The sequence below is a fragment of the Podarcis vaucheri genome (genome assembly GCF_965113315.1).
Source record: "Podarcis vaucheri genome assembly, chromosome: 15".
Taxonomy (NCBI): domain Eukaryota; kingdom Metazoa; phylum Chordata; class Lepidosauria; order Squamata; family Lacertidae; genus Podarcis; species Podarcis vaucheri.
Genome location: NC_138753.1, coordinates 12,690,027 through 12,716,219, shown reverse-complemented (window position 1 = coordinate 12,716,219; position 26,193 = coordinate 12,690,027). Strand labels below are relative to the sequence as shown.

General features: G+C 45.1%; 1 protein-coding gene across 7 annotated transcripts in view; it reads left to right on the top strand.

Moving 5' to 3' along the window:
- Positions 1 to 26,193, top strand: part of SH2B2 (SH2B adaptor protein 2) — a 66,374-nt gene that overhangs the window by 20,708 nt on the left and 19,473 nt on the right. For all 7 annotated transcript variants that reach the window (XR_014214134.1, XR_014214135.1, XM_082201432.1 and 4 more), the window contains one exon: positions 20,642 to 21,526. Coding sequence is in view for 5 of the 7 variants with exons in the window: in XM_082201432.1 (XP_082057558.1) it covers positions 20,642 to 21,526 (885 nt within the window). In the remaining 2 variants the exon portion in view is untranslated. The remainder of the gene's footprint in view (positions 1 to 20,641; positions 21,527 to 26,193) is intronic.

Sequence of the window (26,193 nt, the reverse complement as noted above, 5' to 3'; positions counted from 1 at the left end):
TCCCTATCTTAGGAAAATGTTAACTTCAATCTTCCTTTAAAGATAATTTCTATAGGTATGTGTGTGTTTCTGGTAGTACAAATCTTGCTATGAACCCTGTATTTTAGGGTTGGACTAGATGACCCCAGGTCCCTTTCAACTTTCCCAATTTGTGGCTGATGAGTTGAAATTCAGCCCAGGTTGGCTCTTTGTTTTTTAAAAGGTGTGATGAGAGGTGAAAGCCATGATGTTTGAAGCAGAACTGGTGATATCAAGCATTTAAGTGATTACAGTGTTTATCATTTTGTCTATTATTTACAAAAATCAGACTTAAAAGTCTACTCAAAGTTTAAGCACATACAAATGGATAATCAAGTAGAATTAGCCTTGACCAATCCATTTGTCTGCAAATGGTAAGGCCGAAATGACTGAGAATGTTTAAAAATAAAAATAAAAAATTCCTATGAATTCTAACTCTCTGGCCATTTTTACTCATAAATAAGAGAGCGGTTGATTGTTCCGCGAATGGCCAGAGGGATATTAGCCCTTTCCTGTACATAAAGGAAGCAGTCTCGTTTGCTTGGGCCGAAATCGCTAGCTTTGGTAAATACTTAAATTGCTGAGTTTCTCTTTTTTGTTTAAAATCAAACCCTGTTTTCAAAATCTACTCCATACCCTTCCCTTCCCTTATTCAAATGTTAATTTAGCCAAAGGATGCAACATTTTCAATAGTACAAAAGGTTTGCTGAGACATGAACTCTGCACATGCACAGAGGCTAGATCAGCTAAAGAAGAGAGAGAGAGAGGACGGGGGGGGGGGGGACTGTAAGGAGGGAGAGGAGGTTTCTTCCAAATGTAAAAGAAAAGTCAGAACCATTGAGGGAAATCACCCTTAATCTGTCTTTGCCCCAGGGGCTACTTAAGACAAAAGGCTACAAGAAAAAAACAAAAAAAAAAAACTAGCCCATCAAAAGTCAAGAGCTTTCCAGGTTCCAAATCTTAACATGCAAAATTCTTTTCACAGGTAAATATCAAAGCATTCCCCCCTGATTGGGAATTTTAGGAACAGCATTTCCTGACAGGCTTTTCACATGAAATAATTTTCCCTTTTAACAGGATATGTGAACCCTGATAACAAAGTGTTTGTCCCTTTTCCTCCCACAGCAACTTTCTTTCTGTTCTGTGAAACAAGTCTGAATCCCTGCTGTATTAGTGACCTCTATCTCTTTGTGCCTTTGACATTTTTTTAAGTTACAAATAATCTGTTTTCATTTATTTAATCAGTTTCTCCATGATGTCTATGAAGTTACTTGAAGCACAACCAAACATTGTTTGTGGAATGGTACTTGTTTACCTTTGGCCTGAGCATTTCTTACTAATTCTGTCATTTTGGCTAGTGCAAGGTACCTGCACAACTTTAAATTGCCATTCATTTTATTGGTATTAACTCATTTCCCAGTATTCCGCTATTAACATTACAGCTGATGTCACATCAAGAAACACTTTTATTTTCATTTGGGATGTTAGAATGCCAAAACAGATTACTTCAGGTTACTTATTAATTGTGTGTCTTAGCATTTATTTATTTTTGGTTCCTCATAGCTCATTTTTGTGTGTTTGTGTTTTACTTTGGGGGACATGTTCATCACATGTTGAAAGTCAGTCTCACGAAGTTCTTTTATTGAATAGCACATGGTGAATTTTAAGTTTTCCTCATTGTTTTTCCATTTTTTCCAGTCCAGTAGTAATATGTGTGGTTTTGATAATATCTTTGTACTATTTAATAATAGTTATTTTCTGAATCTGATGTCTTTGTGTCAAGTCCATTTTCATCTAACTGGTAATCTAATTTTTTGCTTTCTTTTTTATTTTTTAACCTTTGTATTTTTTACAGTTCTCTTTCTATACATGTGGAGTAATTTTTTATTTTATAATATGAAAAGAACAACAACAACAAAAATTAAGTGAAGGAAAGCAAACAAACTTAGCAGATAATCACAGTAATTATATGGAAATGTGATAATGAATAAAATGTTTAATCCACTAAGATTTTATTATTTGCAACTTCCAACAGAAACCGAAGGACATCCTTTTCGCCTTTTGCCCCCTCCCTTTTCTAACTGTCTTTAAGCCCCAAAACCCTGCCCCTTACAGGATATCACTTCTACAGATGTGCAAGGATGAAAAGCAGCAACAACCCCTCATGGCTAAGGGGAGGAGTTGAATTGCAAGGACATTTTCTCACTTTTGAACCTTAAGACTGTGCTCCAGGATTCAAAAGATACATGCATAAAAGATCACAATTGTGTCAAGATATGTAACTGATATTTAATTAGTTTGTTTTGTATTATGTGTTATTATGTGAGAATGTTGAAATGTGTCTGACAGTGTGATTTCCACAAAGGGGGGCAATTTTTGTGTGTAATTGTTTTTATGTTAATGTCTTATTGCTTACACACCAATGGAGAATTCTCATGCATTTTATACTTTCTAATAGCTCACACTATTCTGGAGTCCAATGTTTAGATCAATTTATAACCACATTTAATTGTTCCACCTGGCACCCTGCCAACTTTCCATATCCATTTTAAAATGTGTTAAACCTCGTTTTTCCAAGGACAAGCTTCTGGATCCATAAAACACCAGGTACATGAAGGTGCATATGCTTTGGTTTAGCAGGAATGATCCCTTATAGAGTTAAATTGACTTATTTGGACAACTGCCCTTGTTAAGAATGGTTTTCATTTAACAGATTGGTTTGAAGAGTTGAGAACCATGGGGCAAGATAAATTCAAATTGGACTCAGTTTGAATTGGGCAAGTGTATCCAGGCTGCAATTAGCTTTTTGGTCCTTTAAGTGCAAGTGAGCAACTCTCCATGCGTGCAAAACCACAGCCTATAATAGAATCCCATAGGAAGGCCAAGGCCAAGGCATCTCCCTCACGAGATGCCCAACCTATGTGCCAGCTATGGTGAATGCCAGGCAACATGGTTAAATGAAAGCCCCGAGGGGATTCAACAGACAGGATGTGTTGCTGTAGCACTATGTCAGTGTGAGACCACAGAAGAGCTAGCTTGACACCTGAGAAACACACAAAAATGGCAAAGGACAAAACACCAACTGCATTTTTCAGTCAATTAGACCTTCCTGCTAGGTGTAAAGCATAAAACACTATTGAGAATGCCACAAGTAATTTAGCAACAAAATACAAGACGTGTTCTTTATATAATACCCTATATGCAGCTACCTGCACTGATATACTTGCAAATGACCGTAAGAGGCATGGCTTGCAAGTCCCTTTCAGGTTTGCATAAAGCCACACATCCCATTCACCGAGATTTAGGGTGCGGAGAAAAGATTTGCAAGTTCTTACAGAACTTTAATGCAAATCTATCTCCGAATGGGGGACTGATACGGAACGGGGGGGGGGGGGCAATGTCTTCTTCACTACAATATATTTGCTCAATTTCTCTAGGACTCCATCACCCCTCCCCTGTCCTCCATAATCTCTCAAGTAATACTGTCAAAATCCTGTTACAATGTATCCACTCTGTTTCTGCTTTTGCTCTATAGTACAGAGTGGCTTAGAAATCACTGAAATCTTCAAAAATTGATATAAAATCAACCGTAACTCCGATTTCTTCACTTTTGGTGTCATTCAACTCAGCTCCCCCTGGACTCCATAATGCTACCCCTACCTCCATAATCCCCGAAGCGGCAGGTCACGTACACAGGAATTTCTTAATCCTGTCAGATAGTCTTGCAAAATCCTTCCTTCGGGCAATATTAGGTGGCAGACGATGCATATCTCTGACCCATTGTCTTGCCACCACCGGTACTCAATAAATGTGTATCTATGTATATTTCCCGCTCCGCATATCCCCCCTCCCTCATCCGAAAATGCTAATTAATGTAATCCCACCTTTTCATAATGTATTCATGACGTGTAAAGTATATTCATGATGTAACTTGTGAAACCCAACCTTCCCATAATGTATTCGTGACGTTTCATGCACTGTATTCTGGGACATGGAGGGAAAACTCAAAAGTTCATGTCACCCCCTTTCTCACTGTTCAATCTCGCCTTGAACCTGTTGCGCAATAAACTTGGATCTTCTGCAGTTTGCTCCTGCGTCCGGCTGAGCTCATTTTCTTCCGCAGGGACCCACGGACTTAGTCCGATGAGCTGGGTGGCAGAGTAACCCCGCACCCAGAATTTTTCCGTAACAATGATATTATTTATTTTCAAAATAAAAAAATTCCTTCCTGTAGCACCTTAAAGACTAACTAAGTTAGTTCTTGGTATGAGCTTTCGTGTGCATGCACACTTCTTCAGATACACTGAAACAGAAGTTGCCAGATCCTTCTATATAGTGAGAAGGTGGGGAGGGGTATTACTCAGAAGGGTGGTGGGAATGGGAGATTGGCAGATAGCTGAGATGAGCCTGTTGACGACTCTTAACGACTGTAATAGGTCTTACAGGAAAAGGCAAGGGGTGAGAAGGTGAGAAATGGTTTAGTTATGTATAGTGAGATAAGAATCCAATGTCTCTGTTCAGCCCAGGTCTTTCCATGGTTTTAAGTTTGGTAATGAGTTGTAATTCAGCAGCTTCTCTTTCCAGTCTATTTCTGAAATTCCTTTGTAGTAAAACAGCTACTTTGAGATCTTGTATAGAATGTCCTGGGAGATTGAAGTGTTCTCCTACTGGTTTCTCTGTTTTGTGATTCTTGATGTCAGATTTATGTCCGTTTATTCTTTGGCGTAAGGTTTGGCCTTACGCCAAATTATTTATTTTATGTGTTGTAAACGATTGTCGTTTTTTCTTGTTTCCTGCTGGGGAATGTTTACATGCAAGTTGGGCTAGAAAATATGTTAAATAAGGAAATTTATTCCTGACCTGGATTCTCTCATTCCTCAGGCTTGTTTGTGTGCAGCACCAGTGTTAGGAAAAAGTAGGCAGGCCTGATTTGTTTAGTTATTTAACTGTATTTACATCCCACGTTTTTCTCCATGCAGGTCAGGACAACATACATTGATTTGTTCCTCCCCAATTGCATCCTCACAACAACCCTCTGAGGTAGGCTGGGCTAAGAGATAACACAGGAGGAGGAACCATGCAAGATCTGGCAGACAGTCCACCAAACCAGCATCCGGTGGCTGGCTGGCTTTCTCTGGGAAGCCCAGCAAGGTATAAAGCTGACATATTTGCTTCCACTGATGCTTCCAGCAGCAGGTATTCATTGCTGGACTATTCCTAAGCACAGAGGTTCCATTATGGCTAGTAGGCATCGATAGAATTTTCCTCCCACTTGAAAGCACAGCTTGTAACTACTAGAAGCCGTTCATTCAGTATAGTGGGCCCAAGCCTGTGGAACTCCCTCCCACCTGAGATTAGACAAGCAAACTTCTTTCTGAACTTTGGTTGCATAACTGAAACTTGCTCCAAAATAAGTATTTTGAGCTTATTATTTGAAAATAATAGTTTAAAAAATATATTTATTTTTATTCATTTAATCAAGAACATATAATTTATTGACATATACAAAAGTAAAGGGGGGAACCATGCAACTGTATGAAAACTAAACACCCCCTACCTTCATACAAATTTGGGTCATTTAATTCACAATTCCTGGAGTGGGTGGGTAGGTGGGTGAGTGATGATGTTGGAGGGTAGTAGCAGTTTTTTTGAACAGGGGAATTCTGGGAGCTGTAGTGTGTTAAGTTTGCCAGGTGTTGTTAGGCACCCTATTCTCCCTCACAGAGCTACAATTCCTAGAGTTCCCTGTGCAGAATGATGGGTTTTTAAACTGCTCCCAAGAATTGTAGCTCTATGAGGGAAATGGGGGTCTGCCAACAACTCTCAGCAACCTGAAAAAACTTCAATTCCCAGAATTCCTTGCGGGAAGCCATGTCTAAGCAGACATGATATCATAGTTCTTCAAATGCATGGTGTCAATGTAAAGGCGACTATGGGGTGTGGCGCTCATCTCTCTTTCAGGCCGAGGGAGCCAGTGTTTGTCCACAGACAGTTCTCTGGGTCATGTGGCCAGCATGACTAAACCACTTCTGGTGCAACGGGACACCGTGGCGGAAACCAGAGCGCACGGAAACACCGTTTACCCTCCCACTGCAGCGGCACCTATTTATCTACTTGCACTGGTGTGCTTTTGAACTGCTAGGTTGGCAGAAGCTGGGACAGAGCAGCGGAAGCTCACCCCGTCATGGGGATTCGAACTGCCAACCTTCTGATCTGCAAGCCCAAGAGGCTCAGTGGTTTAGGCCACAGTGCCACCCCCGTCCCCGGGTGTCAATGTAGCCCAAGGTGGCTGCCTCTGTCTTAATCCAAAGGCAATTTTCAGAGTGTGGGAAGCCGAGTTACGGTAGGTCATATTCACACCATACATTTAAAAGATTCTTATACTGCTTTAACATGGGAACTATAGTTTGTTAAGGGCTGTGAGAGTTGTTAGAAGACCCCCCTCCCTCACAGAGCTATGTTTTTTAGCAGTAAGTGTAGAATCATGAGTGCTAAAGCACCATTTTTCTTAGGAGTGAGTCTGGGGGGGGGTCCTCTATCCGCACCTTGAACAAAACTGGCGATGATCAAGTTGCCCTGGGACGGAGCTGGCTCACAACCCAAAGGCTGGCCACCTTTTTCTGTATCTCTTCAGGGAATCATGGCCATTTAGCCATTGGGGGTCTTCTTCCTCTTTTTCTCCCACCACTCCGCCTCCATTCTTGCTAATGAAAATGTCAGTCGATGGCTGGGATTATATACTGTTGTTGCATTAGCCCAGTAAGTGGTTGACATGAACGGCTCATTTCGTCCCCTCCCCCAACTGGCTGGACAATCCATAATTCGCTGAGCTAAAAAACACATCAACTGCACCACATCTCTGGTTGCTAATAACACTTCAGTTGTGTGTCGTCCAATTTCCCCCCAAAGGGGGAATGTTTGCTACTCTGATATTTTGAAACGAAGTTGGGAAACCTCACGTCAAGGGGGCAAATGCGGACCTCCAGTTCTCTCCAAATGGCCCTCAGAACTCTTCCTAGGCGGCACCCATCACTGAAACCTGCTTTGAACTTTGGGTGTTTTTACCTGCCTGGAAAGTGTCCTCCAGCTCTGAGAGGTGTGTTTGTGTAGAAAGCGGCCTACTGTGCAAAGGTAAAATTTGCATAAGTTGCTCCACCCCTAGCACGTGGCCCTCAGAAGGTCGCCCAACAGGGTATGCGGCCCTCTAGCTAAGAACAGTTTCCTCAGCCCTGCTGTAGAGAGATGGCTCTTTGTGAGTTTAAATTTTCTGGAAAACAAAATGACAGTTTCTGTGCCTTGTTGTACAGGTGGGTGGAGGTGGTGGTGGTTTCAAAAAATGCCCCAACTTTAGGAAGTTGTTCTGTGAAAGGGAGGCTTGCACAGCAAAGTTATTATCAATCAGAGCTTGGGACACCCAGCCCGGGGGGTGGGGGTACTTGCCTGACCAGCTTGGTATGAAACAGAGAGATAACTGTTTGCTTGACTGAAGACAGATTGCAGATGGCAGTGGGAAAAGGCAGCCTTGCAAGTTTCAGCCAAAGGCCTCAAGAGCTATAGCAACGGGGTCATTTTGCCCGGGGCCTTGCTTCAGCAGAAGGGGCTTCTCAGAAAGACCCTTTTGGCTTACTTTCTCTTCCTTTCTCTCTGTTTGCCCTCCCCTCTTTGCACGTCTAAAATCTTGCTTTTACTCTTCAAGCTATCCTTATTTGGCTTGGCAAATGGGGGGTGGAGAATGGGTAGCAGGAGGAACCCTGATACGATCTTGGGTTGCCAGACTTCTAAGCTGACCTGAAGACTCCAGATATGCGGAGCGGTACCTATTTATCTACTTGCACTTTGATGTGCTTTCGAACTGCTAGGTTGGCAGGAGCAGGGACCAAGCAACGGGAGCTCACCCCGTCGCAGGGATTTGAACCGCCAACCTTCTGATCTGCAAGTCCTAGGCTCTTGTGGCTTACGGCTGCAAATTATTGCATAGACTTTCTGGGCGGTCTGCCCTCCTCTGCTCCCTCCTCCCCTCCCACAATTAACCTCCATCTCCTGGGCTCAGTAGTGGGATGGAGCGCTGAACAACAACCACAAGGGCCCTCTCCCGTGACATCACCAGGGTCACCCCAAAGTCTCAAGTTTGGGCCCTCAAATCTCAGGAAGTGAGATGCTCCTGACCTGGCAACCCTCGCTGCATCCCTTACAAGAGGGATCACCCCTGACCTTTGGGCTGTGCTGACTTCTATGGCTGATGGAAGTTGGGGTTCAACGTCTGTGGGGAGGACACAGGCTTCCCTTCCCTGGCCCTATGATGGAAACTTACAAACAGCCCTTCTTTAAATACATAGATAGTCCCTGTGTCATAATTTGCAGCAACTCACAGGAGGGAGGGGCTTTAAATTACAACCCATGATTATCTCTCCTTCTGGCTCGTTAACCGTCTCTGTGTAAAGCTTGCGTCTTATTTCATTGAGGAAAGAGGTGCTTTCAACAACAACACCCCCTTGCCATTAAATGGTGCAATCCTAATTGCCGCTGTCTGGATTTAAAAGCCCTCTGGGGCATCAACAGCCCCCTTTTTCTGCAGGCGGTCACAGCTTCTCTTTCTCTCCCCCAAACCCTTCTTTCCCAAAAGGGCTGCCTCCCCCCTTTATGCTTTCATGTCAGAGGCTGATGAAAGTAAGCGCATTTTCACTAATGATCAAGATCTGCTTCTCCAAGTGTCTCTTTCGAGTTTGATTCCAGTGAGGGCCTTTGAACAGTTGTTGGCCTCATAAGGATGAAAGGGATGTATGTGGTGATGCCATAGCGGGAGTTTTTCTCCTCTCTGTCTACATGCCAAGGGTGGGTTATCATCCTCCCTTATCTTTGGATGTTTCCAGGCTGTCAGTATTTTGTGAGATGCAGCTCAGCCGCATTCTGGTAATTCTGGAAATGTAGGTTTGTGAGGTTAAAGTGGATTAAAAGCACATTGTTCGCCCCCGCGCAATGAACCCACTTTTTTTCTTTTTCTTTCAAAATGACTTTTCCCAATGGGGAAATGTACTGAAAAATGTGGAATAAACTAACGGTGAACGGGAAGAAACACCCCACAAACAAACTGAGACAGATGCTTGTTGCCATCTGACCTCCTCACAAGCAAATTGGAACAAATGCTCAGTAAAGACTAGGTGCAGGCTATCCTTCGTTATTGTTCTCGAAGCTACCAGCATGAGTTTGCCTAAATTGTGGGAGGCAGTGGAAGGCAGAAGTGCCTGGCATGCTCTGGTCCATGGGGTCACGAAGAGTCGGTCACGACTAAACGACTAAACAACAACAATTCTTCGTTATAAGAATTTTAAGGACTCAAATATAGAATACATATTCATAAATGCACACCTATCTAAATATATGAAGCATGTGTCTGAAATAGTATGGGAGAACAATCCTGAAGTCATTTTGACTCTCCTAATGACCTCAAATTTTCCTCTGCAGTAAGGGAGGCAAATGGGGAAAGCCTTCATGTTGCCTTTTTGCTTACAAATCCTGTCTTAAGGGCTTATTTGTGCATGAATAGGGTGAACCTGTGACCTGGAATCAGGAACTAAAGCATTATTAACCATCACAAAAGAAAGGCCAGACTGCCCAGGTAATGCAATCAGTAGCCATTATCAGACATCCTGGCAAACAGGATTTCTGCTATAGATCGCCTCCTTCTGTGATGTATGCATGATGTTTTGGGATGGTGGTCTTGAGCTACAGGGTGGGCAATTTCAAAAGGTATAAGGGCTTGCACATCATTGTTCAGGGTTCTCCTCCTTCCTGCGTGTGGTGAGTGGGGACCCTGTTGCAGCAGTTCCTTGAGTAAAGACCAGGCTTACTAGCCACTTTGCTTCTCAATATAAGAAGAAGAGTTTGGATTTGATATCCCGCTTTATCACTACCCGAAGGAGTCTCAAAGCAGCTAACATTCTCCTTTCCCTTCCTCCCCCACAACAAGCACTCTGTGAGGTGAGTGGGGCTGAGAGACTTCAGAGAAGTGTGACTGGCCCAAGGTCACCCAGCAGCTGCATGTGGAGGAGGAGACATGAACCCGGTTCACCAGATTATGAGTCCACTGCTTTTAACCACTACACCACACTGGCTCTCTGGTTGGCCTCTGTTATTTTCTCCTATCGATAGCAAACCCACTTATACGGGCTCTGGAATACCCCATAAGGGAAAAGGAGCAGTTTTTCTTCTAACATCTATGTGCAAATCGGGGTGAATGCTCAGTAAACCGGTTGTCTGAAGGAACCCTGTGTTCCTTCCCCTAGGTTGTATCTTGGCCTCTTATCTCTGCTTTCTGCAGGCTTCTCCTATAATAATTGTCATTTGAGCACTCTTTCTGGGTGCACTCTGACTTGGGGGAATATTGCAATAGTTTTCCTAATTAGAGTGCTGCTGCTTCTAATGCACTTTTCATATTGCAGTACCTGTTGAATTATGGAACGCTGGCTTGTTGACTGGTGCATATCGGTATATCATTCTAACGTCTGACCACATCAGTGGGTGTGGTGTGACACCACAATGAACATCACTGTAAAATGTCAGTACTTCTCTCCCCCCTTATGCACATGTGTGTTTTCCCACTCCCCCTAAAAACAGCAGGAAAGAGCTGTATGCAGGTCTGCCCCTCCAGATTTCATCACTTTAGTCACATGAGTTTCCAAATTAAGTGGGCTGCAAACAGATTTCTTTCCCCTGGAATCAAATAACATGGAAATGACCAGGGCTGTTTTTCTAGAAAAAGAGGTGCTGGAACTCACTATGAACACCTCCCTTGTTCTCTTATAATAGGAATGGCGCCCACCTGAGAGGTGGAGGGGGGAGCCCTGGAAATGAGCACTAAACTGGTGCCATATTGCATTAGTTTTCTCGAAGGGCTTTTATGTCATGGGAAAGCTCAAATATAATGTAGAAATCGACAGTTGGGGAAATGGAGTAAACTGCTATGTAAATGCAACCTCTCTCCTTCTGTAGATTGGAGAGATGAGGGGTGTGTGTGTTTTTCTAGCTCTCTGAATGAGTCACCGTACAGGCAGGTTCCTAAAGAACTGGTGGAATTTGTGGCATTGGTCCCCTAAGGCAAGCAGTCCCCTAAGGCCTGGTTTTGGGGTATAAAGTCCTATGCAGCTTAGGCTCAGGATACCTGAAAGATCATCTCACTGCTATACCCAGTCGATCACCGCACTCAGCAGGTGAGGGCCTCCTGTGTATAGCAATTTTTCAGGAAGCCTGTTCCACACAATGTAGGAATTGGGCCTGTAGTTCTGCACCACTTCCCCTTGGGAATCCCCTCCCCTTGAATATCAGACAGGCGCTGTCCTTTGTTGTATTTTGGGCGCCAACTGAAGATGTTCCTGTTTCAACAAGCCTTTTAAGTAGAGATCTTTCCCAGTCTGCATCTGTACTGGGATTATTTTAAAGATGTCTTTATTGTCTTATTGCATGTTATTTGCCACCCTGGGCTCCATTTGAGGAGTGGGAGAAGGGCAGGGTATAAATTTTATAAACAATCATAATAAAGCCTAAGTCTTTATTTTTTTTATATAGTGCGATCAATGTGCGTGGTGCTTTGGAGTCAGAATGCTAGTTCTCTGCTCCAAGGTGCTTACAATCTAAAATTGTAAGCTCCAAGGTGCTTACAATCTAAAATTTGGCATAGAGAAGAGGGGAGGAAGATGAAGGCAAGAGTGAACCAGGTGGGAGAGGGGTGATGTGTTTGGTTCAGTTACACATACCAGGGCTTAGTTTCAGGAGGAATAGAAGACTAAGCAGTTGTTCCAAAGGCTTCAAAGGGGAAATTTTTGGTTACTTGGAGGGAAAGGAGCAAACAAAGGATTTGAGGAAGTGGTTTGAGAGAGAGGTGTCGCTTCCCATAATTTTCTCCAGACTTAGATATAGCTAGTCTACTGGGGTGGCCAAATCTTCCCCCCTCCCTTAGCCCCCATGAACTGGATGCACTGTATTGAAGGTAAAAGCATCTTTTACAGATTATGGTTGGCTTCTTAGGCTAGGCTTTAAAAGTTGCTTTAATTTTTTAAAATTAAACTTTTTAAGTCTTTTTTTTTAAAGCTTCGTACATCGCCTTGAGTGTTCTTTTAAAAATAAAAGTACTGAATAAAACAATGCATGCTTGATGCAGGAAATATAACTATGACATCTGTGATTGTTGCTGTATGTATGAGGCTGGGTTTTTTTTAGTCATTTCCAGCCACTTCGGCTTCGATTAAAAAGGCAAAAGGGGACAGGTTTGCATATAATTTATGCTAGGCTAATTTTATGTATAGGCGCAAATTTAGAAATAATTCTTGTAACTTAATTGAAGATACAGGATACATTATTTGTGTGGATATAAGCCCAATGTGCTTGCTGTGACTGGTTTGCTGTCTATTGACTAGGTGCAAATGGCTGTCAGTCTTAAAGGCCTCTCCTGCTCTCCCTTCCTAGGGTTCTGTACCTTTAAACCAGACTTGGACCAGGCAGCTCTCCAAACAGGGCAGCTTTACTCTGCAAAAAAGGGTGCATGGCCCCCCTATATGAGTCGACCAATCCATGTTGGAACTGCGGCAGCGCTCTTTATCTCTAGCAAATAGTAACCAGGGCAGGGAAGCATACAATAGTAGTCCAGCTGCTTTGAGGTTACAAAGGTGCTAACATTTGCTCTTTTTATTTTTTTTTACCCGAAAGGCTCACCCTTGGTTAAAATACAGTCATACCTTGGTTCTCAAACGGCTTAATTATCGACTGTTTTGGCTCCCGAACGCCGCAAACCAGGAATTGATTATTCCGGTTTGTGAACTACCGGTATTTTTGGAAGCCAAACATCCGATGGGGCTTCCGATTGGCTGCAGGAGCTTCCTGCAGCCAATCACAAGCCATGCTTTGGTTTCCGAACATTTTGGAAGTTGAACGGGCTTCCAGAACAGATTCCGTTCAACTACCAAGGTACAACTGTACAGTGGTACCTTGGGTTACATACACTTCAGGTTACATACGCTTCAGGTTACAGACTCCACTAACCCAGAAATAGTACCTTAGGTTAAGAACTTTGCTTCCGGATGAGAACAGAAATTGCAGCGCAGCAACAGCGGGAGGCCCCATTAGCTAAAGTGGTGCTTCAGGTTAAGAACAGTTTCAGGTTAAGAATGGACCTCCGGAACGAATTAAGTACGTAACCAGAGGTACCACTGTACACCTGAAGTTTCTTAGTTCGCTGAAAAACATCAGTAAGGAAAGGGTGTGTGTTATCTGTTGGGTGTTTTCGCTCTGTTGCCCTGGGGTCAACCAGCTGAGCTTCTAATGGATGAGTGAATCCCATCCATCACGTCAGCAATATCCGAAGGGGAGGAATCGGAGAACGATGGGAAGACCTTCTGTGTATTAATGTAGAAGGAAGAGCTGATCTCTCAACGCCTTGTGACCTGGTTGGCTAGCTGTGTCTTGTCTGATGGAAAATCTGCCTGACAAGGAAGAGTTCAGCTGTCACTCTCGCTTAGTTCCAGGAGTAGGAAGAGGTGTGGAACAGCAATTGGGTGGTGGGTGGGAGTATGGCGAGCTGAAACCTGCTGTTAATTGTTATCAAGGGGTCTCCTAGGAAAAGGGTGGCTTGCTTTTTTCCAGCTGAGGGCTGCATTGACCCACAGTTGACTCTCTGAGGGCCATGTGTCAGAGTGGGTGTGGCCAACTTTATTATTATTACTATCATTATTTAATTATAGTTGGGCAATTGTTTTGGAGTGGTCAAGAAAGATCTTTTCACATCATAGCAGGGACCTATGGGAGTGGTTAGTTATTACAGTGGTACCTCAGGTTAAGAACTTAATTTGTTCCAGAGGTCCGTTCTTAACCTGAAACTGTTCTGAACCTGAAGCACCACTTTAGCTAATGGGGCCTCCCGCTGCTGCTGCATGATTTCTGTTCTCATCCTGAAGCAAAGTTCTTAACCCGAGGTACTATTTCTGGGTTAGCGGAGTCTGTAACCTGAAGCGTATGTAATCCGAGGTACTACTGTATTTTTAAATGATTTCAACTCTTTCTTTTTTTTTTAAGATAAATGGGGGAGGTTGGGTATTGACCAGTAAGTCAATGAAAACCAATAACAACAATAAACAGTTTACAGTAATACCCAAATTAAAATAACCACCAACCCCAACTAAACATTTAACCAACCCCAACCCGACAAAAACATAACAGAGGAACCAAAATTATAGCAATTTAAAAAATTGTAAAACATTTTAGCCACTTGCCCCAACCCAAGAGGTGTTCCGGCAATGTCCCTCTGGCCTCCTAGGAGGCGCTTTTAGCTGATCAATGTGAGTCTGGGCTCTGCCCCCTAAGCCAGGCGGAAATGGGCCTTGCAGCAGGGAGCGGTCTTCCTTCCAGCACTCACGACGGCAGGTGTGTGGAAGGTTTTTTAGGTCTGATCCAGACTGACCCCCCTTCCCCCCAAAATGCATTTGAGTCAGCCAAGCTACATCTCCCATCATCCCTGGCCATTGGCTGTGCTGGCTGGGAGTTGCAATTTAGCAGCATTCACAGTTGTATTGGGAAACTTGTCAAAACACATCCATATCTGTATTATGGTGGAAGCAGGTAGGAAAGGCAGCGAAGGAGCCCTGGAGGTTGTTTCTGCTTTGCATCAGCAAAATGTCAATGCCACTCTGAATTCCCTTCCTCACTAGGCTCTTTGTAAATTTGTTAGCCGAACCTTGAATAGACCTCCTCCTTCCTCCCCTCACTCACACGCTTTCACCTAGATTTTTGTCTCGTGGGCTTCAGTGCCTGCTTTTTGCCCGGTCAGCTCGAAAGGTTATCCCCGGTCAAAGTAGGGGTGTGTGTGTGTGTGTGTGTGTGTGTGTGTGTTCATGTCCCCCCCCCCCCAATTGCTGATGCTTCAATCTTTGCATTTGGAGAAAAAAAAGGTTTCTGGGGAGCTCTGTGCATTAATGATGATGACATTTGAAAGCATTTTTTGTTCCAGCACTTAAGTTAGCATTGACCCCTGGAAAAAGGAACGAGCATGTTTACGTACAACTGTAATGTCATGTGTACAGGCAAATTGTCTCCTCCCTCAATTAAATCTAAATTGTTCATGGAAGCTCTTTGCAGGCAGGGAGAATGCACATGAAACATGGTCGACCCAGTGCAGGGCAGCTGTGAAGAAGGCAAATTCCTTGCTACAGATCATTAGGAAAGGAATCGAAAACTGCTGATATCATAATGCCATTATACAAATCTATGGTCCGACTACTTGGCATACTGTGTATAGTTCTGGAAAGGTTTAAAACAAAAGTAAAATGACCCAAGGGGTGAATGCTGACTCCCCTGTGAGGAAGGGTGGCAGCATTTTGGACTTCTTGGTTTGGAGAAAATGGTGACATTATAGAGGTGTGTACAGTTATTCATGGCATGGAGAGAGTGAATAGAGCAAGGGTCATCAAACTTTTCCAGCAGGGGGCTGGTCCACTGTCCCTCAGACTTTGTGGGGGGCTGGACTATATTTTGAAAGAAAGAAAAAATGAACAAATTCCTCTGCCCCACAAATAACCTAGAGATGCATTTTAAATAAAAGGACACATTCTACTCATGTAAAACACACTGATTCCCGGACCGTCCGCGGGCTGGATTTAGAAGGCGATTGGGACAGATCCGGTCCCTGGGCCTTAGTTTGCCTACCCATGGAATAGAGGAAAGCTTTTCTTCCCCTCTGCTAACGCTAGAACCCATGGACATTCAATGCAGCTAAACGCTGGAAGGTTCAGGATCGATAAAAGGAAGGACTTCTTCCTGCATCACAGAGTTAAACTGTGGAACTCCCTCCCACATGAAGCACTGATGGCCACCAACTTAGATGCCTTTAAAAGAGGATTAGACGAATTAATGGAGGAGGAGGCGGCTATCAATACTGACTAGCTGCGGTGGCTGTACACCGTCTCCGGAGTTGGAGGCAGCAAAAACAAGCCTTCTAAGCAACACCAGTTGCTAGAAACCGCAGGGCAGGAACGTGCTCTGTTTGCAGGCTTCCAACAGGCATCTGGTCAGCCACTGTAAGAACAGGAGGCTGGACTAGATGGGTTGTTAGCGTCATCCAGCAAGCTCTTCTTTTGTGGTTAAGGGCCATGCACTTCGGCGGTGCTACATAAATGAAGTTTGCAAAGCTGCCCCTGAAAGATCCATGCAACTATGTGTGGTTGGGCCCTTTCAGATCTGCCCTTTGATGCCTCTCGCAACTTCTGACTTTCTGAGGACTCTCCTCTCTGGAGTCACTGACATAGTTGGGGCTTGAATTTGTGTGCTCTGCGTTATTTATCGTTTGCCACATCTTGGAATACTCAAGCGTCTCTTTATTAAAAATAGTTTCTGGCAAGGACAGCTGGGAATTTGAAACAGCCTGACTCAACCTGCGGAACTCGAAAAGGCTTTAAAAAAACCCAAAAACCCACACCTCTGTCAACATGATTAGTGGTCTGACAATTATGAGGAGAGGCACTGTTACCTTTTCACCAATGGGGGCGTGCATCACATGAGATTCTCCAACATAATACAGTGGTACCTCGGGTTAAGTACTTAATTCGTTCCGGAGGTCCGTTCTTAACCTGAAACTGTTCTTAACCTGAAGCACCACTTTAGCTAATGGGGCCTCCTGCTGCCGCTGTACCGCCGGAGCACGATTTCTGTTCTCATCCTGAAGTTCTTAACCCAAGGTACTATTTCTGGGTTAGCGGAGTTTGTAACCTAAAGCGTATGTAACCTGAGGTACCACTATATTTTGTTGGATTTCTTAAAAAATAGCTGCCTTGATTTGCCTAACAGGGATAAACTGACAGGTCATAATGCACCATAAAGCAACAAACAAGCAAGAATGGTAAGTAGCCAGGGAGAATGGGAGTTGTAGTTCAGCAATACCTGGAGGGCCTTCGGTTCCCCACACCAGATTTGGAAAGCTAGAGGCATATTCCAGGCATAATAATAATAATTTTATTATTTATACCCCGCCCATCTGGTTGGGTTTCCTCAGCCATTCTGGGCCGCTTACAGCACATATAAAACATAATGAAACTTCAAACATTAAAAATCTCCCTGCCTTCAGACGTCTTGTAAAAGCCAGATAGTTGTTTATTTCCTTGACATCTGGTGGGAGGGCGTTCCACAGGGAGGGTGCCACTACCGAGAAGGCCCTCTGCCTGGTTCCCTGTAACTTCACTTCTTGCAGTGGGGGAGCCTCCAGAAGACCCTTGGAGCTGGACGTCAGTGTCTGGGCTGAGTGATGCGGGTGGAGACGCTCCTCAAAGCCATGCTGGGGGAGGGTGGCTTGGGGAGAGTCCCAGGGGACAGAGAGAGACTTGAAGACCACAGCGCCTGTGCCTGAAGTTCCCCAGTCCGTTTGCTATTCTTGCCCTCTTCACACACGTCATGCACCGATAAAGTTTTTGTTTATTGCTTTGATAGTGTGCCTTTCCTCCAAAGAGCTACAGGTGGTGGTGTACATGACTCGCTTGCTCACCATATTATCCTTACAACAACCCTTTGAGGGATGTTAAGCTGAGAGCTGGTGGCTGCCTAAGGGTCACCCAGTGAACTTCATGGCTGAGGTGGGCAGGTGGGATTTGAACCCTGATCTTCAAGGTCCTAGTCCAACACTCTAACTGTTACACTGGCTTAATGCTCATTTTTGTGCATTCACACAAGGGATGTATTCCCCCTCACCTCTCAGAGCTTTTGTAACCGAAGGTTACCTTTCCTCATATGAACCTGTCCAGTTGCTGTCCACCTCTGCCCCAGTGGATAACCTCTTCCGCTCACCTAAGAGTTGTTTTCTGGCTTAGCGAATTAGCATTTGCGAGAGGAAAGTGACCCCCAAATTCAGCGCCGTTCTTCGGTTTGAACAATGTCTTTTAACATGGCCTTATAGTGTTTATTTGATACAGCATGTATCTTCCTCAATCATGCTTTTTATATTGTAATTTTATATTGTGAACTGCCCTGAGATCTATGAATGAATTAATGTTAATAATAATAATAATAATAATAATAATAATAATAATAATAATAATAATTAATAATAATAATAATATCAGCCTCTGTAATCCAGTTCTACCAGTGTACGTGAGGCGGGTGGCACCAGAGCTTAACCCTTTTCTGTTGTTCCCCTCTATCTTGGGAATACCTTCTCCCCCAAAACATCTACTCATTCCATCTTTGGTTTAGGTGCCAGGTGAAAACGTTTTCTTTCATTTCCTTTTTGCTCAGGCTGTTTTATGCGCTTGAGGGTTTATGCTGGCACTCTGATCTTACTTTATTGCTCTGCTTTGTCTTGTTTTATTGTAAATCCGTTGACTTGTTTTTAAACTGTGACTTTTATTGTTTTGTCATGAGCTGCTCCAAGAACATTTGCTGAAGAGCATCCTGTAAATATTTCAAGTGAGTGAAACAGAGATGCAGAGGCAGGGGGAGAGAGAGGCGGCCAGAACCCCTGAAGGAAAATTGAATGTAGCAAGCCCAGCCAACCAAATCGATTAATAAGGCATTTCCAAAAGGCGAGAACAGGGGTGTTGTTGCAGAAAACAGGAACAGATTGCGCAAAATAGAGGCTGTTCCTGGTAAACAGTGACAGTTGGGAGCCTGTGTGACTCACACATGCCTGCCTTCCCCTTCCAGCATTGTGGAGAGGGGAATGTGTGTTTGAAGCCTCAGCACTGAACCAAGAGGTCTCCGTTGTCTGTTCCAGCATACAACAGGTGTTTCTGGACATCTTTAGCCCAGAGTCCTTCTCAGTGCCGACTAGTTACTCCTAATGCTTTATGTCTGGCACTTACTGGTTCTTCCAAGGCACTCCAAGCCACAATTAAAATGTTTGGGGTTTCTCTGCTGCTTTACAGTGGATCAACCTCAAACCGATGCCAACCAGTGCCTTTCCTGATCACTGCCAAGAGTTTCCCACTAGGCAGGAGATTCTGTCTGCCCCATGGCCCATTAGCAAAGCTGTCCACAAACCTTCCTATCCAGAGTCTCTTCAGCCAAACTGAGTTAACCACTTCCCAAGGAAGAGTATGTTTTGTGATGCTGATTTATTTCTGATCTTGGGAGAGCTACATCAAAAGTTACCGTGGCCTGGAAACTCTCTTGAAATTCCGAATGTCTGTTCTGACCATCAGACAGCAAAGGACGGGTGATGAGAGAGTTTCCCCATGTGAGTAGAGTTGCCTGCTCACTGTGTAACCGCATTGTACTCATCTAGGGTATCCATGAGTCAAGGCCAGATTACTGTGGGTGTTGTTCCCAAAATAGGGCCCCACTTGTTCCCAAAAGGAACACACAAAATAAAGTACAGTGGTACCTCAGGTTAAGTACTTAATTCGTTCCGGAGGTCCGTACTTAACCTGAAACTGTTCTTAACCTGAAGCATCACTTTAGCTAATGGGGCCTCCTGCTGCCGCTGTGCTCCCAGACCACGATTTCTGTTCTCATCCTGAAGCAAAGTTCTTAACCTGAGGTACTATTTCTGAGTTAGCGGAGTCTGTAACCTGAGGCGTATGTAACCTGAAGCGTATGTAACCTGAGATACCACTGTACCACAAAGTAAGTCATACAGTATCTTAGCAAATTTATTATGGCATAATTGTTTGTGGACTGGAGACAATACTAGGGATGGGGGCAGCACCCACCCACCCATGGCCTCAATTCCAGGGGTCCTGATCAGGTCAACCTAGGGATCACTCACTGTGTCCTGGATCCAATCCCAAAGGAGTCTCTTAAATATACAGCTGGGAAGGGGGTCAATTCTACACCACCCAGAAAGGAGAGTTGGGCACTGGCTCCTACCTTCTTTTGGAAGATGAAGCCAGAGGTCAGGGTAGGTCTCGATTTAAAAGTGCTTATATTGATGTTTAGAGTCCTATACAACTCAGGACTGCATTACGTCAAAGACTGCCTTTCTGCATATAAACCAACCCTTGTGATCTTCATCAGATGTCCTCTGTGTGTTCCACCTGAGGGAGTGTGAAGGAAATGGGTCTTTTCAGTGGTGGCCCCCTCATCTGTAGACGGCTCTCCCATGGGAGACATGCCTGGTGCCATCCTTGTCCATCTTTAGGGGCCTGGCTAAATAATGCTGTCTTTTACAGTGATTCTCACCTCTTGGTGGAGTGGGCCGCACTTGTTCATATTAATAAGTTGCTGTATGAGCATTTTATATGTTCTATATTGTTCGTTGCTCTGATTCCCCACCCAGCCACCGGCTTTAAATAGCTTTTTATGTGTTGCATTTTACCTTGTCAAGTTGCTTTGAGAATTTTTACTGTGTAAAGCGACTGATAAATGCAGGTAACAATAAATGATGACAATACTATTTGCATGCCTGGGTGGGGGATGAAGAAGGATGCATCACTGTGACGAAGCTAGCCTACTGCACAAAAGATAACATTCATAATCATTCTTCTTCCAGTTTTTGTCACACAAATGCCATCTGGCCCTTGGAAGGCAGTCCAGAAGGCAATGTGGCCCTCGGGCTAAAAAAAGGTTCTGCCTCCCTGCAGTAGCTCTAACCGGGTGGCTGTGTGGGTGTCGAACAGGACTGCTCATCTCTCACTGTCTCTTTCTTGCCTTTGGGCAGTTTGCCAGCAGGTGGAATGGACCAGTCATGAATGGCGATGCCTTTTGTCAAGATCCTCCCTCCCAGCTTCCCGACTGGAGGGAATTCTGTGAGCTGCACGCCCAGGCCGCTGCAGTGGACTTTGCCCAAAAGTTCTGCCAGTTCCTGAAGGAGAATCCACACTACGACACCCCCGGGGCAGAGACCTCCTTCTCCCACCACTTTGCCGCCAACTTCTTGGACATCTTCAGCTTGGAAGTCAACAGGGTGTTTGTTTCCAATTCCCCCACCAAATACAACATCGTGCCATTTGTTGGGCTTCAGAACTGCCACATGCCTTACGGGCAAGACCTCCTGCCGAGGAAGGAGCAGGCCTCCACGGAGTCCCTCGACAGCATGGACAACCCCGTCTCCTCCAGCAGGTATCTGAGCCAATCGCAGCAGGTCCAGGCCCGGAAGGTCTCCTCCTACGGCCAATCCCGGAGTTCGGAGGATGTCTCCGTCCACGCCACCTCCAAGCCGAAGTTCAAGAAAGGCTTTTCCCTGAGGAATATGAGCTTGTGCGTGGTGGATGGCATGAAGGAGATGTGGCACAGGAGGTCTTCCCCGGAGCCCGGTGCAGAAGCCACGCAAAGCAGGCGGTCCGACAGGGAACACTGCCCCTCCGGGAACAAGGAGCATGGCGATTCCAGGGAGAAATGGACCCACAAGCTGCGCCTTTCGAAGGGGCAGTCTTCCAAGGTGGATCTGGTGGACATTCAGAGGGAAGGGACCCTCCGCTACATGGTCGCTGACGATACGAACTGTGTGGGGAGTTCTCAGTGGCAAAAGTGTCGGTTGTTGCTAAGGAAAGCTGTGAAGATGGAGGGAGAAAAGTTCCTTCTCGAGTTTTACGTTCCTCCCAAGGTAAGGACTTCCGTAGCTAAAACCTGCCTTTCATATGTATGTATTGGCTTTGTTTGTTTGCTTTTATTTCAATGGGGTGAGCGTCGGATTGCAGGTGCAGAGAAGCCAACTAAGCAAAGGACAGAAATCGGGAAGCAGAAGCCGAATGCTTCTCTGCACTCAAAGTGAACTTTCACCCTAAGAAGGGTGAAAGGAATCATCATTCTGTAGTCTACTTCCAGTTGAAATGGCTTGTATCTGAGTCTTCTTGTTTGGCGATCACTCAGGGATGCGGGTGGCGCCGTGGGTTAAATAAATTGGAGTTCTTGTTGAAAATGCACTGAAAAAGATATACCAAGAACTCTGGCCACAACTTTCAATTTAAGGAATAATTCCTACTCAAGAGTTGAGATGAAAAACGTGTATATTCTGCTAAGAATCACAGTTTGAATTGAAAGTTGTGGCCAGAGTTCTTGGTATATCTTTTTCAGTGCCGTGGGTTAAATGACAGAGCCTAGGACTTGCCAATCAGAAGGTTGGCGGTTCGAACCCCTGCGACAGGGCAAGCTCCCGTTGCTCGGTCCCTCCTCCTGCCAACCTAGCAGTTCAAAAGCACATCAAAGTGCAAGTATATAAATAGATACCGCTCCGGCGGGAAGGTAAACAGCATTTCTGTGCGCTGCTCTGGTTCGCCAGAAGCGGCTTAGTCATGCTGGCCACATGACCCGGAAGCTGTACACCGGCTCCCTTGGCCAATAAAGCGAGTTGAGCGCCGCAACCCCAGAGTCAGCCACGACTGGACCTAATGGTCAGGGGTCCCTTTACCTTTACCATAGTTGAGTAAGATTGACTTCCATGAACCTGATCTTAACAGTGAGTCCATAAGTGACTGCGGCGGCCAATTCTGGATCCACACGCCCTTCCACAGTGGGGACATAGGTTTCTGGGCGGGAGTTGGTCACGGTGAGGGTTTGCCAAGCATGCCTTCCTCTTAGCATGTTTCTCCCTTTCGTTCTGAGTTTGTCCATGACACCTTTGGTAAAGGTTGTTCTCCACTTGGAGCACTCACAGGCCAGTGTTTCCCAATTGTCAGTGTTTATACTACATTTTTAAAGATTTGCCTTGAGAGAGTCTTTAAACCTCTTTTGTTAACCACCAGCATTATGCTTTCCATTTTTAAGTTTGGAATAAGTAATTTTGTTGTCCCCGAGAGGGGGCAATGACAATAAAGATATTATAATTATTATTATTAGAGTAGTTGCTTTGGAAGACAATAATTAGGACATGACCAGTCCAACGAAGTTGATGTCAAAGAATCATTACTTCAACATTGGTGATCTTTGTTTCTTCCAGTACACTGACATTAGATCACCTGTCTTCCCAAGGGATGTGTGAAAATTTCCAAAGACACCATTGATAGAATCTTTCAAAGAGTTGGAGATGGCACTTATAAGTGATCCATGTTTCACAACATATACAGTAAGGTTACTTGGGTGCCAATTTTAAATAGTAGTTCTTACAATGACCAGCTGGCATAGAAACAGCTCGGGGACAGGAGGTGCCTGATAGAGCTGGCTTTTCAGCTGAGCTCATGGAACAGGCCCCTTTTGTCATCTCTCCCACAGCCCGATGGAATGACTGGCTGCTGCCAGGTACCAGTTGCAACTGACCATGAAGGCAGAGCATAGCCATTGTGGCTAACAGGCGGCCTTCTCCATGAATTTCTCCAATCCTTTTTTAAAAGCCATCCAGGTTGGTGGCCATCACGGCCTGCTGTGGGACTGGTTTCCATAATTTAACTAAGCGCTGCATAGTTTTGTATTATTCACATTGTATTGTTTTGCTGTTGCCACTCTGGGCTCCTTTTGGGAGGAAGGATGGAACGGAACCCTAATGAAATCGATAAATAATACATAATCCTGTATACTGAGTCAGGCCCGTGGCCAGTGTTTTTGGCTCGGAAGGCCGTGGTTCTGCAAGGTCCCAGGCCAAAGTCTCTTCCAGTGCTGGAGATCCTTTTACTGGAGTATTGAGCCAGTTTGCTCCCTTGAGTACCCGGGGGCCCATTTCCTTCCTAAAAGGCTGCATGTAAAAGCAAAAGGAATTACTGCCAGCCAGGCTGGTGCTTTGTCTTTTGTTGAATCCTTTCCTGTCTTATTTTTTCCGCATCTTGTGTGTGTGTGTGTGTGTGCGCGCGCTTGCTTTATTATCCTTAATCGATTGTCTCTCTTTAAATGTCTGGGAAGCGGCAGTAGATAAGAAGCTTGTTCATGCCTTCCCCCCCCCCCTGCCCTTTGTAGCTTGTTTCCAGATGTCATTTTCTCTCACAATTGCTCTGTTATAAATGCCTAAAAGTTTCCCCTTCCGCCTACACAACAACCTGGTGCCTTCCAGTTTTGGACTACAACTCCCATGAGTCTCAGACAGCTAAGTGACTTGTGAAAGGGGCTCCAGTTTCTTGTAGTGCTACAAGCTAAGCAGGTCTGGATCTAGTCTGGCACCCCCTAGTCTGGCACCCATGGGCACCATGGTGCGTAAGGATGCCTTCTTTGGGTGTCCCCGGGCAGGAGGCCTTGGACCCTGCGGAAATTTTGTTTGGCCACTCCCTCTGGCTTCTGTGGTTTCAGTGGGCATCTGTTGCCCACAGGTTCAAGTATATATTTTTAGCCAGAGAGGCCGAGCTGCCCAGGGAATTCCAGTGCGGCCTTAAACATGTGGGAGGCAAATCCAAGCAATGATAAAAATAACAGAAACAATAGGGGCTAGCAGCTTGCTTTTTTTTTTAAAAAAAGGAAAATACAAGTTAGGATTTTCAGGGGAGCTGAATTCTATTATCATTGGGGAGGGGTTACAGCTCAGTAATGGAGCAATGATTTGCATGCAGAAAGGACCCAAGTTCAGTCCCTGATGGCATCTCCCAAGTGGGGAGAGCTGCTGTGTGAGAGATCCCTGTGTGGAAACTCTGGGGAACTGCTGCCCGTTGGAACAGACCAGGGCTGTGCAATGCAGAGCTAGACAGACCCTTGATCTAATTCTGTATAAGGAAGCTTCCTATGTCCCTATAGCCTTCCGGTGTCTTTCCACACACCCTGAAGTTTCTCTTGGTATCGAGAAACCGCTCTGTGACCGCAGCGGCTTATTTGCTGCTGATTTGTGGAGCGTGTTTCCTTTTTGGCCATTCTCTGGATTTCTTGCTAGACCAGCTGTTGTGACAGCTGGGTGTGAAACAGGCAGCAGCCGCACGCGGTTTCATGCCTGCAGCCTGTGTGCCTGCTCCGGGTTCAAGCATAGCCTTGCACGGAACCTTCCCTCGCTCATCACGGCATCTCTGTAAATTGAGCCGAAGGGAATTTGTCACTCTGCAGGGGGGACCGGACAAGGGCGCATGGAAAATCCCATTTCGGTGAAACCCTTTTATGGTGCCTGCTCTCTGGCTGTTGCCAAACAAGCAAGAGATCTTGTTTCCATTCATTCCCTTCTAACCTTTCTCCCATCCCCAAGGAGGAGGTCGGGGACAGGTTGCTTAAAGCAGCTCTCTGGGCCAGTGCTTAATTTATCCCTAGGAAAAGAGAAGTGTGGACTGAAGCCCCCTCCCCTCTTTCACACACCCCTCCTCAGACACAAACTTTGCTAAACTGGCAGCCCTTCCCCCTAAAAACTCTGTTACTTTTGTTTTCCTACTACTTTGATGCTTATGCTGAGACCCTACCTACCCACCAGAGTGGTGCATGCTCTAGTAATCTCCTGCTTGGACTACTGTAATGCACTCTATGTGGGGCTACCTTTGAAGGTGACCTACAACTACAACTAATGCAGAAGGCGGCAGCTAGACTGGTGACTGGGAGTGGCCGTTGAGACCACATAACACTGGTCCTGAAAGGCCTACATTGGCTCCCAGTACGTTTCTGAGCACATTTCAAAGTGTTGGTGCTGACCTTTAAAGCCCTAAATGGCTTTGGCCCAGTATACCTGAAGGAGCATCTCCCCCCCACCCCCCATCATTCAGGTAGAGCTCCAAGGGCCTTCTGGCAGTTCCCTCACTGCGAGAAGTAAGGTTACAGGGAACCAGGCAGAGGGCCTTCTTGGTAGTGGCTCCAGGCTTGTGGGACGCCCTCCCATCAGATGTCAAGGAAATAAACCATTACCTGACTTTTAGAAGACCTCTGAAGGCAACCCTGTTTAGGGAAGTTTTTAATGCTTGATGTTTTATCATGTTTTTAATACTCTGTTGGGAGCCGCCCAGAGTGGCTGGGGAAACCCAGCCAGATGGGCGGGGTATAAATAATAGATGGTGATGATGATGATGATGATGCTACACTCAAGCAGTTCACAAGAAAGCATGGGGGTGGGAAACAACCGAAAGTATAAATACATCGAGCAAAGTGTTTTATACTCGGGGCTTCCACTTCTCCTTGCAGTCCTTGTCGACTCTGCCTAACCCTACCAACCTCTCCACCCGCCACTGTGTCCTGGCTTCTTGCAGATCTAGGATTGTGACGCAGCTCCTATGGAGACTGTGCGATGATAGCCTTACACTTCTATGTACGTATATAGAAAGGCAGTATGTTTTTATCTTCGTATAAAAGACATTTCAAAACAGTTTCACAATATTTTCATACTAAATGAGTGACTTCCTCTGACCTAGCAGGTGAAGATGTACAGTCATACCTCGGGTTGAAGTAGCTTCG